The sequence below is a fragment of the Trachurus trachurus genome, assembly GCF_905171665.1.
Source record: "Trachurus trachurus genome assembly, chromosome: 3".
NCBI classification, from domain to species: domain Eukaryota; kingdom Metazoa; phylum Chordata; class Actinopteri; order Carangiformes; family Carangidae; genus Trachurus; species Trachurus trachurus.
The window spans coordinates 11,938,615-11,955,285 of record NC_139893.1 but is presented as its reverse complement, the minus strand read 5'-3'; the positions used below and the strand labels follow the sequence as shown (position 1 = coordinate 11,955,285).

At 41.3% G+C, this 16,671-nt stretch overlaps 1 protein-coding gene across 2 annotated transcripts in view; it reads left to right on the top strand.

The window, feature by feature from the left end:
• The window catches only part of cgnl1 (cingulin-like 1), a 31,328-nt gene that overhangs the window by 5,821 nt on the left and 8,836 nt on the right, over nucleotides 1–16,671 (top strand). For both annotated transcript variants that reach the window (XM_083994631.1, XM_083994630.1), the window contains exons 4-12: nucleotides 1,093–1,198; nucleotides 1,740–1,841; nucleotides 2,464–2,600; nucleotides 3,586–3,724; nucleotides 4,559–4,771; nucleotides 15,243–15,449; nucleotides 15,559–15,663; nucleotides 15,759–15,911; nucleotides 16,489–16,659. In XM_083994631.1, coding sequence (XP_083850757.1) covers nucleotides 1,093–1,198; nucleotides 1,740–1,841; nucleotides 2,464–2,600; nucleotides 3,586–3,724; nucleotides 4,559–4,771; nucleotides 15,243–15,449; nucleotides 15,559–15,663; nucleotides 15,759–15,911; nucleotides 16,489–16,659 — 1,333 coding nt within the window. The remainder of the gene's footprint in view (nucleotides 1–1,092; nucleotides 1,199–1,739; nucleotides 1,842–2,463; nucleotides 2,601–3,585; nucleotides 3,725–4,558; nucleotides 4,772–15,242; nucleotides 15,450–15,558; nucleotides 15,664–15,758; nucleotides 15,912–16,488; nucleotides 16,660–16,671) is intronic.

The window sequence follows — 16,671 nt, the reverse complement described above, 5'->3', positions numbered from 1 at the left end:
GTGCATGATACAGTGAGCAACAGTTTGCAGGTTTCTATGATTTTTCTTTTTTTTTTTTTTTTGCGTGTGCTACAGGCTTAGGGTAAAATAGAAATGGAACAGGAAACTCTTTGGGTGTGTCTGGCCACAGGTCAGGAGTCACAGGACAAAGGAAAGGAAACACAGATGGAAGTGCAGGGGCTGAAACTGAGCTACATTCCCAAGGCCCAGAAGACAAACATTCACCGACAGGGGTTATAAAGATTTAATGAAAATCATCTGTATGAGAGGAGGGGAGGGTTCAGGGGGGCTGGCTCTCCCGTGTCGGCCTTGTAATATATTGAAATGATATGTCACCGCTGGCACGTGAAAGTGGTGAAATTCCCTTTTTGTTGGTTCTGATGTTTTTACTTTGACCAACGGATTAAATGTTCTTGTGTGGGTCGACATGAAGTCCTCCCATCTTTGGCCTTTCGAACATCTGTTGATAAACTCAGAAATGCCTACTATGACACACTGACTGCTTTGTTTTAGCTTCTGACGAGTTGATGTTTGGGAAATGTGAAGTTTTAACTGTTTTTGGTCTTCTATGTGTTTTTTTTTTTTTTTTTATCCCTGATGGGATGTGTTGTTAGTCAGTGGAGAGAATTGGCCTGAAGTAGAAACTTTGTGGGTGTGGCTGCTTCTGTGAATCTAGGCTGCTTAAAGACTTTGATAAAATTGTGCTTTTATTTCAGTGATTCACTCTCATGCAATTTGCTTGATGTGCAGAGTCCAAGATGTTTACATTTTAAACTCCTAGAAATTGGCCTGGTTCTTTCAGGATGGTTATTCCTCCATTTTTTTTTAGCCCTGGTTCTTAATAATTCACTCTGTGCATTTGGTTCCTCCACACATGGACCTCACAGTTTACTGGACGGGTGTGATGAAGCCGTTTGCACTGTGAAGTGACACATCAAAGCAGCATGATCCCCCTAACCCTTTCTAAGCTTGGGAAGAGTTACTCTGTTCCCAGAACAGTGTGGGATTTCTTTCGGATCCTCCAAACACTGAGAGAGAGAGAGCTGTTTTTAACCTTTAATAATCATTGTGTGTTAAACTTTGTCTCTGCAGAAGCAACGATACTGATGAAACCACGAAGAGAAAAGTCAACCTTGTGTTTGAGAAGATACAGACATTGAAGTCCCGGGCCACAGCGAGTGCACAAGGCGACACCAAAGTGAGAGGCTGTCATATTATAATAGTGACACAGCAACAGTTATATAACCCCTGCTGTGCCAACTACTATACAGTACATATAAAAACAGCATTAACTTTACATATTTTATACTGACATTGTAGATTTGGGGTTATTAAAATGCGCCTTAGGCTGTGAATGGGTTTGAGAAGTGCTTTTGTGTTTTGGCTTCCCAAACTGAAGCCCAGCTGGTTTTTATTTTGAATAGGTTGATAAATGCAGGGAATTTATTTGTGTTATTTTGAATTTTCAAAATAAAACGAAATTCTGGCTTAGCACGCTGTTTGATTCAAATTTAGATCAAATCAATTTAATGGGATCTGTACAAGAGTGTGAACGGCTTTGGCACTCACACTGTTTGTTTTTAACAGCAGACACTGCCAGCTATCAAATACTGGCCCTTTACTAAATAACTGAGGGCAAATCAACTGCAAATCAATAACGTATTCCAAATAATCACTTTACACTTTTATTTCTAACGGATCAAAAAGAAATAACCTGTTCCACATCTGTCTTCTGTTAGCCCTTGGACATCTCTGCACAGACCAAAGCTCTGCAGGAGCAAAACACTGAACTGGAGAAAGAAATGGCCGAACTGAAGAGACAACTTGAAGAACTAAGCACGGTAACAAAAGTCTTACTGTATCTGTAACTGTGGCTCTGACACAATCCTTATTATGTTGGCATGTCAGTCTATTGCTGAACCTGTTGTTGTTTGAGAATATCCTTTAATCAAGAGTTTGGTTGCAAAGGAGATTTAAAGGATTACTGTTCAACTTGTTGAATTTAAAGAGATATTTTGGGACCATTGGTTGGATTTGAAACTGGCTAAGCCTAATACAAAGGCACATTTTCATCGACTGAATAATGAAATAAACAGGCTACACCCCTTTAACCTGTACAGTAGTGTGGGGATGTTTAAATGAAGTTAATGACTTCAAAATACTGTTGTTTCTTTGAATTAAAAGTTAAATAACTGTTGTGAACATATTTACAACATTATGTATAATATATGCTCAACTTCCATATAACTTTGATCCTCCTTTGCAACAACAAAAAAAGGAAAAGAAATGAAAATGACTAAATTCTCAATGATTTGGCACAATCAAATCAATTTAATCTAAATACCAAAAGCTTGGTGCAGGAAATGCAGGGGAAAAGGCGCTATATAAATACAAGCTATTATTATTATTACTTATGTAAAAGACCAAGATGTCAACATTGATATTTGTGCGTTTCCCCATTAGAGGAATGAGGCGGACAAGAAGACAGCAGCAGGTTTGAAGGAGCTGCAGCAGGAGCTGGAGAAGAGTCTGGAGGAGTGCAGGCGTCTGAGGGAGAAACTGGCCAAAACAGAGGCCGAGCTGCAGACCACGGTTGAAGAGTAAGTACAAGGCGACAGTGGCCGGTTAGATTCATCAACTCCCTTAGCCTTGTTTATTATTTACAGGATGTTGTGTTGACTATTTTAATTGTCGTTATTACCATTGTTACTTTTGTTCGACTCCACTTGGGTGGCATTGAGGCGAAGCACCCTAGCTCAGGTCCCATGACCGGTGTTGGTCGTATGCCCCAGTGAGCACATCTGGCCTGTGTTTGTTGTGGGAAGCTGGTGAGGGACTGTGGTCTTGTCACTTCATCATTAATCTCCTGATTAGTTAGGGATCCTGCACAGACAGGTGGGAACGGGGAGGGATTACATGAACTTCTTGCACTTTACACCCTCCTGATGAAGCTGCTCGTTAGCAGGTGATATGAAGAATCGGTGTTTTGTAACATTTCCACGCTCTCACGCTGATACCAGTGTACAGTGCTATGTCTGTTGACAAACCTCTCAGACTGTTGATAGTTACTGAAGAGGTTACCATGCAACCTTCTCTGCCTTATTATACAGCCAATTGTGTCCTGTCTGGTTTGTTAGGTTTATCTTTTACCCTTCATATTAATATGTGTGTACTTGGTGACACATTATTCAGTCTTTGTTCAGCTGGGTTGGAAGGTGGGAATAGTTGAAAAATGAATGATCTTTTGATCTCTTCTGTGATTTTTGGGGCTTTCCGTGCTGCTGAGCTCTGCTACCTTTTAGTTCTGCCTCCTAATGTGTTGGGCCTTTTATTATTGTTAATATGACTCAGTTGGGATTCATCAGAGTTTCAGCTTTACTGTGTTTCTTACTCATGAATGCAGTTGAGACATTACTGGTTTGCCATTGTTCAGGTATTTGTTTTAACCGCACATTCAAATCTAGGCCACATGTTGCTCTTTTCTTTGTATGTATGAATTAAGGTGTAGGTGCATTGTTCTGGGTGTGCATATGTACAGTACAGTGTGTGAAAGTCTTGAACTTTGATGTGACACTTGTTTGTCAGGCTGTTCCAGGTGAAGATGGAGCGGGAACAGTACCAGACAGAGATCAGAGACCTGCAGGACCAGCTGTCGGAAATGCATGACGAGCTCGACTCTGCGAAGAAGTCATCTACTGACGGAGAGAAAGACATCCTTCTAGCGGTAATGCACGGTGTTCGTTGTCTGACAGATGAAAAGGTTACTTTAATGAGCAGTTGCCATCAGAGACTAATTATAGGAAACCAAACTGGAATTGTATATCTCACACAACCACGCTGCAGCACTATGTGTTGTCGACTACAGTGTCTTCTCATGTTGACATTACAATTTCTGTAACTGTGCGATAAATGTGCACTGCAAAAATAATGTGGCGAGTGGACTGAGCAGCTGGATCTCAAAAGTGTCCTGAATGCATCTTGGGTGTGTTCATACCTGTAGAGCTGATCAGATCACTGGAGACTGATGTTAAAGAGGAACTATGCCAGATTTGTAGCTTAACTGTGCTACTTTTTTAATCTTAATTAAACAGCTTCGGAGTAATTGTGATGGTTAAATAACTGACTTAACTTGTTACAAGTGCATGCGTGTCACTTATAGCGTCTCTTGGCTGAAAAACAACTTTGCAAGATCAGAGCCGCCGCCCCGGTGTCCCAGCTCTCATCTCTGCAGCACTGCGACACAAACACACCCCGTAACCTGTAATTAATTTTTTTATGACAGATTAAACTACACTAATATACACATCGGTCCATCCTATACTGTATGATAAATAACATTATCTACCGCTCTATTGATTGCTTTCTCGCCGGCTTTGTTGTAAACAAATGCACATGGCCAGGAGGAGGGTTAGCAAAACAGTGGAAAAGCGACCAGACTTAAATAGTTGCTCTTCAATACCAGGTCTGAACCAGGTCACACTTGGTCAGCCGACTCCGGTCCGATCCTGCAAACTGCAGCACTAAAAAAAGCAACCAACCTGTCCTGGTTTTTTCACAGGACATGATGCAACTCAAGTTGGAGATGCAGGAAATTCTCCTGGCCAAGGAGGAGCAGGAGGAGATGCTGAGGAGGCGAGAGAGGGAACTGACGGCCCTGAAGGGAGCGCTGAAGGAGGAAGTGGCCGCTCACGATCAGGAGGTGGACAAGATGAAGGAGCAGTATGAAAAGGAAATCAGCAGGCTGCAGACATCTTTGGAGGAGGCCAAGCAGGTAAACAGCCTCCCCCCCATTTGTTTTTCACTCCCTCTCCTCCTCTCCACAAGTTTGACTCATTTCCTTTGCTCGCACCCTCCCCCATTCCCGAAACACACCCTGTCACAGAGGAGTGTGCAGATAAACGTCTCATCAGGGGAGCTGTAACTGCCTGTGCGTGTGTGTGTGTTGTGCTAAATGTTCGTTAGAGATCTGGATGTTGCTTTGATGTGGCATTATTTACACTTTTTCATTAGTTTCAGGGTTGTTCAGGGCACTTATCAAATATCAAATTACAGAGACACAGGTTTTAGCTTGTAGAGAGAGGCTGATTATAAAGAGCTTCAACTTCCAAGTTTTTCATAGGGATATACTAATTGCGCTGCTGAAACAAGGTAGTTGAAACACAGCAGGACACTAAACTGCAGGAATGAAACATTATTTTCACATGACACAAAATGAAAAATGCAGCTCTTCTGGAAGTTTTACACGCTTGAGCTGCGTCCAGTGGAACAAAGTGACAAAATGAAAACGAAAACCCAGATAAATGTAGCGCGTCATCAGTTTTCGTGGGAAGTCTTTCTCACCAGTCAGGAGTGGAGGTGTTTTCTTATCTCAGCTTTTTTTCCTCTTGGAACAGTTTACAGGAAGAATCATGCTTGATAATGTCATCATGTAACAACATTGTTACATGAAATGTGCCTCACTGGCAAGGTCACTAAAGTTGACACACTTTTGTTTTATTTTTATAACACTGACCAAAGAAAATTAACTTCTGTAGAGTTGCACATTTCAATTAAGAAATTATAAGGAGAATAGTACCATTGTCTAAATGTCAGTGATCAGAAGTGATTTAACTTCTATAGAAAGCACAGAGGGTCTGTAAACTGTTGTTTGGAAAATAAAATGGAGGGAGGTGAGCTCAAATGAGACGAGCAGCAGCGCATGGCAGGGGACAGCGCACTGAAAGGACTTAAAACGCATTGTTTTCAATAGGACCCTGTGTGACTCACGTGTGTCCTGTTTGTCTCAAAGAGTGGAAGTCGTCCTTGTTCTCGGCTTCCTGCAGGCCTGTTGGGGGGTCCACAGCAGTTACTGTGCAGCCAGAGTCTATGAGAGCATTTCCTCTTTGTTAAACAGAGGTACGGCTCCCCCGAGGGAGTTCGTCACCAGGGGTTTACCCTCAGTGCTTTGTAAACACTTGGCAAGATGAAGTCATTGTTTGTCTTTCTTTTAAGATATAAAATAGTTTTCACTCCACAGAGCCTTTCATTTATGTCCAGGAGCTAATGCTCTGTCCTCAGGTTAGACTTTGCGAGACGTTTGTAGGTTAGAAGATTTAGTTATTATCAGTAGAAACATTAACAAATTCCGCCATTCAGGCACCGTTTATTCTCCGTCTATTTATATATGGTGTGTTGTATGTTGGGGTAGTGTGCAAAGGCATGAGATAAGATGTAATAAATCGGCATATGAAAGGCACATAAATGACATATATTTGCACTCATAGCCACAAAATTAGTGTATTTCTAGATATCATATATTATAATTTTCTGTGTAATGAAAATACAGAATGATATCAAAAGCCTTTTAGGTCCAAAATGTTCACAGCATGTGGCCATTGGTTTGGGCTACAAGTCTAATGTACATATCTACTTTGTGTTAGGGGTGACAGGCAGACAGTGATTCAGGCATCTTTTCATTCTTGTGTCCCGTCTCAAACCAAAGTGTTGCCTCCCTTTGTGTGGCCATGACGTTTGGCTGACCAGAGCGGCCCAATGCGGGGAAGAATGCTGGAAACTGGAGCACCAAATTGCTCTGCATACTAGTTAATTGCGGTGGCAAGCCATCACTAATCTAATGAGCTACCGTTCCTGAGTTGTGATGTGTCCCCTCTTCTTTCTTTCTGTGTGCCTGAAAGAGTGGGGGTAATTGTGGACCTGGGTTGATAATGAATGATGAGTTTGTTTCACACAATAATAGCAGCGGGGGTTGCTGAGTAAGTGGGTCAGTGTGTTGTAGAAAAAGAGGGATGCGTGGCCGTCCCAGTTGAAAGGACTGAGGCGCCTGTTTTGTGTCCTTAAATTGAAAGCTGCATTGTGTTTTTCACAGAGCTGAAATCTGTGGAATTTCTTTAAGGTTTAAGAAAATAGTGATCATACTTCCATGAGAAAGATCTGACTTTGCTTATTTTATCGAGTATCGCTGTAACCTCTGCTTAAGACCTCAGCAGTGCATTTGGAAGTGGATTTCATCTCTTCATGTCAGCATGTGCTGGTATGCAAAAAATGTGGAAAGATGAGGTGCGGCTGGTGGAGAGAGAGGGGTTTGTTTCCAGGAATGTCGGGGTCAAAGTGGAGAATATGCACCCTGCAGACCTCCTCCTTGCCTCAGCTCCAGCTCTGTTACAGTGCGGCCCGCTCTGACCTGCGGGAGCGGCGCCGATCTTTTCATTTCTGCCTCTTCATGGTGCTGCAGTTGCATCTCCATCTCTGCAGCGCACCGGACTCTCAGTGTTAGAGGCTTTAATAGGTCTCAGCTATATTCCTCCCTCCCCCCAACTGTAAAGACAGAGCCTTGTGCTTATCACACCATTTGCAGCTCTTGTTATGTTTCACCTACAGCCCCCGGCCACAGTGTGTAACACGGCCACATTGTTATCACGCTCTCATCTGTAACCTCAATCCCGAATGCCGTATTTTTTCATTTCCTAACTCCACAGTTTCCACACAAGACTCTGCAGTGATCTCCTGCTCACCAGTTCATTTTCTGGCCCGCGCCAGCCCATTCTCGCCCCCGTATCTCAGCTTGCCTCTCGAGTAATCTCTGCCGGTGTGTGAACTGAAGTCTCACTGTCTGATCATCAAACTTACGTAGCCCAGAGAAGAGTTCCCCCTCGGGCTTGTTTTGAAAGTAAGGACTCCTGCATGAGTCTGTGTGTTTGATGATAGCGCTATATTTCCCAGCGTAGCTTTAGGAGCTGATTTAGCAGGCAACTGGAAAAGGGGGGAGTAAGGAGATGCAGGGCAGTGAGCGTGGAAGGAAATGATGGGAGAGAGTGTCTGGATCTTAACAGAGACGGTGAGGAATTAGTCATTTATCCGCGCTGAAATATTACTTCTTCTAGGTCTTCAAATGGCTTCATTGATAACTTTATAGATCGATGACATCAAACGGTCTGAACAGGAATTAAAATACCCAGCAGTCGGGTTAGAAAGTGTTCAGTTCAGTAAAAAAAAAAAAAAAAAGCTGCATAGCCGGATCAGGTTCAGGTCTGTGTGGAACCAGGCAGCAGCTTGAATCTTTCTGTTTATTGTTTCTTCACCTCGCTACCTGTGATTGCTGATGTGGTGGGAGCCGAGTCTACCAAAACAACTTTCAGGAGTCAAGTTAAACACACACCTCCTGTTGAGATGACAAAGAACAGTTGGGTTTATTAACGGTGGTCAGTGAGTTATTTTGTGAAGTTGGAGGCAGTTGTTCATTTTTCACGTGGTTCACATTGTTTTGTTCTCTTAAAAAGATCAGCCTGAGATTTTTTTATACTCTTTGATCTTGCAATTGAATTTATTCCAGTTGCCTAGAAGCCCTGACTGATTGTGAATCGTGATATGAACATGTGTTAAGTTACTGTAACACTGTTAACACAAACATGGGACATGAGGAATTAGGTAGAACAGGTAGTGTTGGAGAGTTGTTGCTTCGCTCGTAGCACTGAGGTGTAATTAAAACCTTTGTTTAAAGTTAAAAGTCAGTAATAGAGTTAAAAAAGAGGACTGACTGTCTGGAAAGGCTGGTGTCTGACGCACTCTTGAGTGAAAACTGAAAAGAGAGATGTTTAATTCGCAGGAAGGGTCCAGCGCATTTTGACACATCAGGGGTGTAAAGTAAATTGATCGACAAGCTTTAATCATGTGGGAAAGCCACTTTTCATCTGCTCTCATCCAACAATGCACTGGCAAGTTGTTATGAACAAACTACAAGAAAAGCTTTCTGTTTTAATACGCCACAAATTTTGGTAAACTGACAGCGATACCTGCCTTGTTTAGTAGCCTACACTCCTTTTTAAAGTAATTTAGACGTCTCTGGGGCGTTCCTTTTCTCAGTCATGGGTTCAGTCAAACCTTTTTTTGCAAAACCTGAACATAAACAAGTTTTTCTCTCCCCTCCCTGTCTTCCTGCTGAGACGTTGGACAGGATGGTGGTGCATCATTTAATTGTCTATGAGAGACCTGCAAGTAAAAAGTGTGAGTCACTCTCAGCTGACTCTTGAGCTGGACAATTACTGTGTAATTATGTTTAAGAAGTGGTTGTCCTGTCCAGCGCTTCACATCGTGGAAATTAATGGATATACAGACTTTTGTTCTATGAAAAATAAAAGGAGAGAATAAGTTATTATATTATTCCAACATTTTTTCTTCATGCACAGAAAAAAATCGAGCTTAGTCCCAGGAAACCTAAAAGTAATAAATGTTGATGTTAGATTTGACTCGTAGCCGAACCCCTAGAGAAAACGTTCCTAAAGTCTTTGGGATGTAAGTAGTGAGTGATTGGATCAACCAAACGTGTTTACTTGACGACTGCAGCTTTAGCAGCAGTCGTCATCAGATGATGTTTGTGTTGTCAACAGCCAAATCCCAAGAATCTAATTTGGTTCTTTGGGGAGGATTTTGGATTTTTCTTTAATGCACGTTTTTATTATTATAATTTTATTTATAAACGTAAATCATGTCAGAGTATTTGTATATGGTCCTAGTCTCACTGGTCTCTGTAATTCCCTACCCCAGCAAACATGCAGCTTAGCTTTACATAGAGACTCTTTTAAAAGCAAGGCGAGATTTGATTACTGTCTTCCGTTGACCAAAGAAATGCCATCGCTTCTCAGTTGTCACCTTTTAATTTCTAGTTCAGTCTTTCCTTTCAGTTCATGACAGGCCTTCTGTTCCAGTTAACCTCAGGTCTGGGTACCGTTTTTAATGAGGGAAGCTGTTGTATTTGTAACGCATACTTTGTGCTGGCAAAGCAAATCAAGGCAACTACACTGCCAAAGCAGTTTTCCCCTCACATGAGGGTTAAGTTCAGATAATGTGATACCACACAGGAAATGACCTGTACTGTGAACAACCTCGATCAATTTTATTTCATTAAATTGTGTTTGAAAATGTTGCTTCTTTCCAACAAAGGAAACAAAGATATTTCTTCTTGGGCAACTTGTCTAAAACCTGCAAAGAGACTGGTGACCTTGTTTTAAACGCCTCATACAGTATAGGCCATTCAAACATTAATGCACAATGTATTTTGCTAGCGGTGGTGCCAGACAGGAAGTGATATTATAAGATATTGCATTGATATCTGCAGGTAATGGGAGGTTAAGGTGGATGCAGAAAGAAAATTAAATGTTACCAGTTAATAATAGTTATCAGTGATGTATGACATTTGTGAATGAGGGCAACTTTGACAGCACAGGAAAGAGGAAACAACTTAGAGGCAGGAAGCGTTTAGGTGAAGACTGACAACAGGATGAGCAGGAAAGGGAGGGAGGATGTGAGAAAAAGGATCTTGGCAACATAATGTTTAAGTTTATTAGAAAACCTGAAACAACATATCGTCTAAATCTGTGATTTAACAAAGACTGTAATGTGTTAATCAGTAGTGAGGTGTAATTCTGTGGGCTCAATGTTTTCTGGGGTCGTCTGGAGGCCTTGTGATTGTTGCATCCAGGGTACTTATATATGTTTTGGAGTTTAAGAAGGACTATTGTTACTATAATGTAAAAACAACAAGGATTCACTATCATATTGAGGTGTAATAAGGATAAACAAAACAAGTCATCATCAGGAATATTGACAGCCATGTTTCAGTGTATAATAGACCATTGTATTGGGTTGTAAATGTTTTTGCCAGATGGTGGACTTGGGGAAAACATATGGAAAAATACCTCCAACATCTTCGTCTTCCAAAAAGAAAACAAAACATACAGCAACATCAGTAATGAGGAGGGGAGCGGGGCGTTTGGCAATATGTTAACAGCTGGTTTTCAGGAAAATGACTTAATTAGGATAGACTCAGTCTGTTTTACAGTAAATCTGAATGATATTTAACAAGGCCACATTGCACCTGCAATGACTGTTGGACAAAATCACGAGTTTGGCTCTCAGAGTTGCATTTGGACGTAGTTACTTGTATCTTAGATGTTTATAGGTTTATTAATTAAGTTTTTTATGGTTTATTTGAACTTGAATCTATTATATTCATGTACACATGTTTATTACTGTTCACAGAACGATTAAAAGACAGTACAGGAAAGTCATGGACACTCTGCCCGGTCGTAGATTTCTGTTTCAGGTTCCTTTCAGTCGTATTTATTTTTAGACCATCAGCTCTTTTCTCGTGTTTGAAGTTGATCTGGAGGGAATAAGTCAGAGTCAAGATTTCACCACAGCACACGACCTGGGACACACATTCCACTTCAGCATTCGTGCTGCGCTTCAAAGGCTGCACAAAGTTAGTTAATGTGCAACTTTAGACAAACAGATTGAATACACAAGAGGACCCAAGTCAAACTTTGAGTTAAGGTAGAGGAAAAAGGAACGGACCAGCGGTATGATATTACCACATATTATTCACTGAGATTGTGCTGTTTCCACTGACGTCAGCTTGTGCTTTCAGTCTTTTTGTGAAATTTGTTTATTTAAAGAGGTCATTAATAATTTTTTTCATTAAATAGACAAACAAATTATTGTTTAAAAGCTGATAAAGTGATTTGTTTTGTTAGTGCTAATCTGTCAGTGATTGTTGGGTAATCTTTAATAATGCCTTCACACTTGCAATGAATGATTAACTTTTTATAGAAGAGAATAAAAAAAAAAAAGAAAGAGCCAAGTTAGTGAAGCCTTATAGACGCTAATATTCACAGACATTTCTGAAGCAATAGCCAGGTTGTGATGCTCTGTCGTAAATATATCAGAGCACTATCCAGACATGTTAAAATCCCTCCAAATTAAAGAGTTAAGTCAAGTTAAAGTCTTATGGAAAAGAGGCTGAAGTCAGTGTGTTCGCTGCAGCTTCCTCCCACCGACAGGCAGCAGCAGCGGGGTCTTCCTCTCTCTCTCTGTCTGGGTTTGAACTTGTATGACCCAGTGTGGGAAGTGGGACAGGCAGAGGAGTATCATCAAGGCCTGAGCTTGTTGTGTATGTTATTAAAATGGAGCACTGGCACAATGCTGACACACACCATCAATGCTTTATTATTGTAGTGAAAGCTGTGTTTAGCCCCAACATCCCACCCCAACCCCCTCTTTTCCATTCCTGGGCAACCTACAGTGTAACCAGTGCGACCGTGTTTATTACTGGAGGCCCAACATGAGCAGAAATGTGATTGTAAAGCAGCTTGATCATAACAACCGCTGCTGTAACATCACATTACACAAGAGACTGTTTTGTCTTTGCCCAAACTGTTAAAGCATCAGTTCAGAAAACAAATGTATTTACTTAATTTCTAGTTTATAATATATTATAAACCATGGTAGACTTTGATGTTAATTCAACTGTCCTGCCTTCAGTCTACTTTCATATAAATTATAATGTCGTTTTTGTTGTTTTCAGAGGTGTTAGAGGTTATTTTGTTGTTTGTACTGCTAAGGACTAATTACAATATGTCAAAAGTCACACTTGACCTCCAAATATCCACTTCACACAGCAAATACAACAAAATTTCACACCAATGCTTAATATTTTATATAATTCTGGCTAAATAGGGATGTAACTTCAGACTAATCTGAGTGTCAGAGGCACACAACTGGTTCAAGACCATAAGTTTTAGTTCATTGTCAATTGTTCACTCATGTGTGAATCTTTTCAGATCACATTTCTCTTGTACAGTACCGTGTCCATTCAGTTAGTTCCTCAGATTAAGGGCTTCGTCTTTACTCTGTTTCCTTGTGGTTGCCTTCTCGGTTGGCAGTGGCACTGAAGGAACTGTCACCAGGTATCAATCGTCACGTTTTACGTTCTCTGTGTGTTTATCACCACAGGTCTTGTGTATATACTGTAGCTTAATGACAGTGCATCACCATACTGAGTATCTTGGAGTACGTCTCCAAAATAAACAAGTGTGATCAATGTTTTTTTCTCTCCACATCCTCCAGCATGACAGTCATACATGTGGGTGTTTTCTTCTAATCTGCAGGCTAAACAAAAATTGAACTGAACTATCTTTCCAGCAGAATTTGCTCCATAGCAGGAGCTGATGGCTGTTTGCACCTATGTTACATATATTTTACTAGTTTTCTTTAGATATTTGTATAGTTTATCCTATCATAAGGTGCATGTTTTCTGTTGTTATTTAGTTGATTTGGATTATTTTTTACTATTATTTGACATTTGTTTGGCTTATCTTGAGAGATCAAAGAGTTGCTGCTGGTTTTGAGAGTATTGAATCTGGGCTCATTGCTTCCTTTACAAAACATTATGAGCAAGTGAGGCGTAGAAGGGCGGCTCGGTGGTGACAGGGGAAACAGGTCTGACTGGCCCGCCAGCACCGACACAGGGAGGAACTGTCACCTTTCTACCTCCGTGAGCGCCTGCGTTAATGGCTGTGGATGACAACCAGACGAGCGCCTTAGTCACGTTTAGTCACAGAAGATATTAAGAGTTGAACAGAGTGAAGAGCTATAGGCTTTGGATTATAATGGAAACAATGTTTTCATTTATATAAGATAAAAATACACCCTCCAAACCCTTCAAATAACTCAGAAAACTGTACATTTGACTGCTACAGGAAAAATCTCATGACAGCCGCAGCCTCCCCTGTGACAAATATTTGCCCTTTTTAAGATTAACACATGCAAGGTCGTCCTGAAATTTGAAAGTGAAAGAGACTCATATTTTATGATTTTATCATTAATTTCTGTAGGAAGTTCTGGAGCCACATCAGGATGATACAACCTGAGAATAACAGACTTGTCTTTAGTTTACTGATGAATTTTTTCATTTTTCATTAGTGTGTCAGCTTCTCGGTTATAACTCAGTCTGTTTGTTCCTCGAGGTCACAGGGTTGTGTGTGTCTGTGTGTGTGTGTGATAAAGAGAGTGTGTGTGCTTTCATGCTTTCATGCACTTATGCAGTAACATACTTGGATGTCAGTGATGTGTGTGATGAATAACCTACTGTATGTGTACAGGAAAACAGCATGAAATGTATTTAACCCTTTGACTCATTTTTTAAATGAACCTATAATATAAAGAGAGCAGCCGTGTTATATTGTGAATCTATACTGTAGGTTTTTCAGATGTCAGCTCTACTGTAGTTCTGGGTCCACAGGTTTTTGTGAGTGCCTGTGTTTGTCACTGTCCTGACTTAAAGATGAAATTGCCAGACCAGTTTTCTAACATTCCTCCTCCATGCTAAAAAATGTTGTTTCCAAACAAACTTTCTAAGACGGTTGTCTAATGACACTGCCGCGAGTCTTCACCAGTTCGTTGCAACTGAAACCTGTTATCAGTCGTGAAAATTGAGTCACTGTGTTGTTAGTCAGTCTTTGTCTTGCAGCACACGGACAGGCATTTCCGTCTCTGTCTGTCTTGCTTTATTTTCACTTGCACACACAGCACTTCACCCTGAGACTCTTCATTCATAAATTCTTACTCTACGTCAACTCTGTAAAACTCTCTTTATCTTCTATTCTAGATATTCATCTCAAAACAGTACAGCATGCAAAAGTTTGGGCACCCCTGGTCAAAGTTTCTGTTAAGATGAAATGATCTCCAAAAGGCACAAAGTTACAGATGACACATTTGCTTTACATTTTAAACTATATGATTTTTTTCATTTTTCTACATTTTCAAACTGACAGAAAAGGAAAAGGGCCTGCAGCAAATGTTTGGGCCCCCTGCATAGTTAGTAGCTAGTAGCCCCCCTTTGGAAACTATCACAGTGTGTAATTAAATAGTAAATATCTTGTCTGATACCTTGGTCAAAGTTTTCTGAGAGCTCAAGTCTCCTGGGTTTTCCTCATTCTTTTGCAGGCTGCTGCTTTGTTTCCTCCTTTTCACTCTATAAACATGTAGAAAACAAAAATAATACACTGATATTGGTTAGAATATTGCAAAAGAGTGTTTCATGTTTAGCTTTATGCCTTTTGGAGATAATTTAATCTTCCACTTGCTTAACTGTTCACATATATTTTGACCAGGGGTGATCAGACTTTTGCATGCCACTGTACATCAAGTGGAAAAACTTTGAGTTTGGTGACACAGGAGATGAACACATCTCTCCTGATTGACTGTGTCAGAGCGGTCTCAGCCAGTAGAGGCTTGTGTAAGCTCAGGAGGAGGACATTGTTATTCTATGTCTCCACAGCAAGAGCACTTCAAGTAGCTTTTTGTTGCATGAGGTATTTGAGGGAGTCTAAAATGTTCTATAACGTGCTGAGTATCAGAGACTCCTGCCTCCTCAGTACTGAGGCCTTCTGTCTCGTTCTGATCTACAGAGCAGCGCGGCGGTGGTCCGTGAGAAGGAAGAAGTGGAGGCAGCCAAGGATGCAGTGCAGGGCCAAGCGGGGCGGCTGACCAACGAGGCCGAGCGGCTGCGCAAACGGGCACAGGAGCTGGAAAATGAGGTCGCCAAACTCAACCGCATCATCGATGAGGCCAAGCTGCAGGAGAGCAGGCTGGGGGACAGAGTCGGCCGACTGGAGGTGAGGGGTCGAGGTCAAGAAGAATGAAGACGACACATTACTGGTTTACGACACTGTTATTGTAGCATGTTATACTGTATGAGAGTCTTAGTATATGTCCACTTCACAGAGAGACAAGAAGCAGTTGGAAGAGTCCTTGGCAGAAATTAAGGAGCAAGAGGAGGAGATGTCACGTGCAAACCGGGCGCTCACCTTGCGGCTGGAGGATGTGCAGGTGAGACAGGAAACACGGAGCTACTGTACTGTACACTGCACGTACTGTAGAGGAATGTGGGTTTTTAACACTTTACCTACTCTGTTCTTTTACAGAGGAACTTGACAAAACTGAGTGGTGAACACAAGGAGATGGAGGAACGGTTACAAGACGAGAGAAGTCAGAAGGAGCAGTTCAAGAACATGAAGAACGACATAGAGGATGAGAGGAGGCTGCTGGACCGCACGGTGGAGAAACTTCAGAAGGAGGTGAGAGTTGTGTGATCCTGTAGTACAGCAACTCCCCCAGATAATCGGACTCTCATTTTGACTTTCTTACATATCAGTTTAAAACACCAACCAGTTTTTGATCTGATATCATCAGGATGGAAATGTTTTAGTTTTTATGTTTGGCCATTAAATGATGGCCAAACATATGTAAGTCCGGACGCTTTTCCGCTGTTTTGTTAACCCTCCTCCTGGCCATGTGCATTTGTTTACAACAAAGCCGGCGAGAAATCAATCAACAGAGCAGTACATAACGTATTAAATATGATGTTACGACATGTATATTTGTGTAGCGTTATCCATCATAAACAAGATATTACGGGTTACGGGCCGCGTTTGGAAGTCCCTCGTAACAAGTTAAGTCATTTATTAAACCATCACAATTACTCCAAAGCTGTTTAACTAAGGTAAAAAATGTAGCACAGTTAAGCTTCAAAGTTCCTCTTTAACGATTAAAGGATGCCAAAGGAAGTGTTTCAATACAATGACATGAAACCCCAAACCTGCCCTTCAGCCACTTCATCACAGCTCTGTACATTTCTCACATTTGTCCCTCCAGATGAACAATATTGTGGACGCGTCCCAGTCCTCCACTCAGGAGCTGCAGGAGCAGATTGATATTTATAAAGAGAAGAACCGCAGGGAGCTGACGGAGCTGCAGAAGCTGCTGAAGGAGCGAGGACAGGAGCTGGACAAGTACCTGCTAACCACCAAAAACCTGCAGGAAGAGGTACAGTCGGCC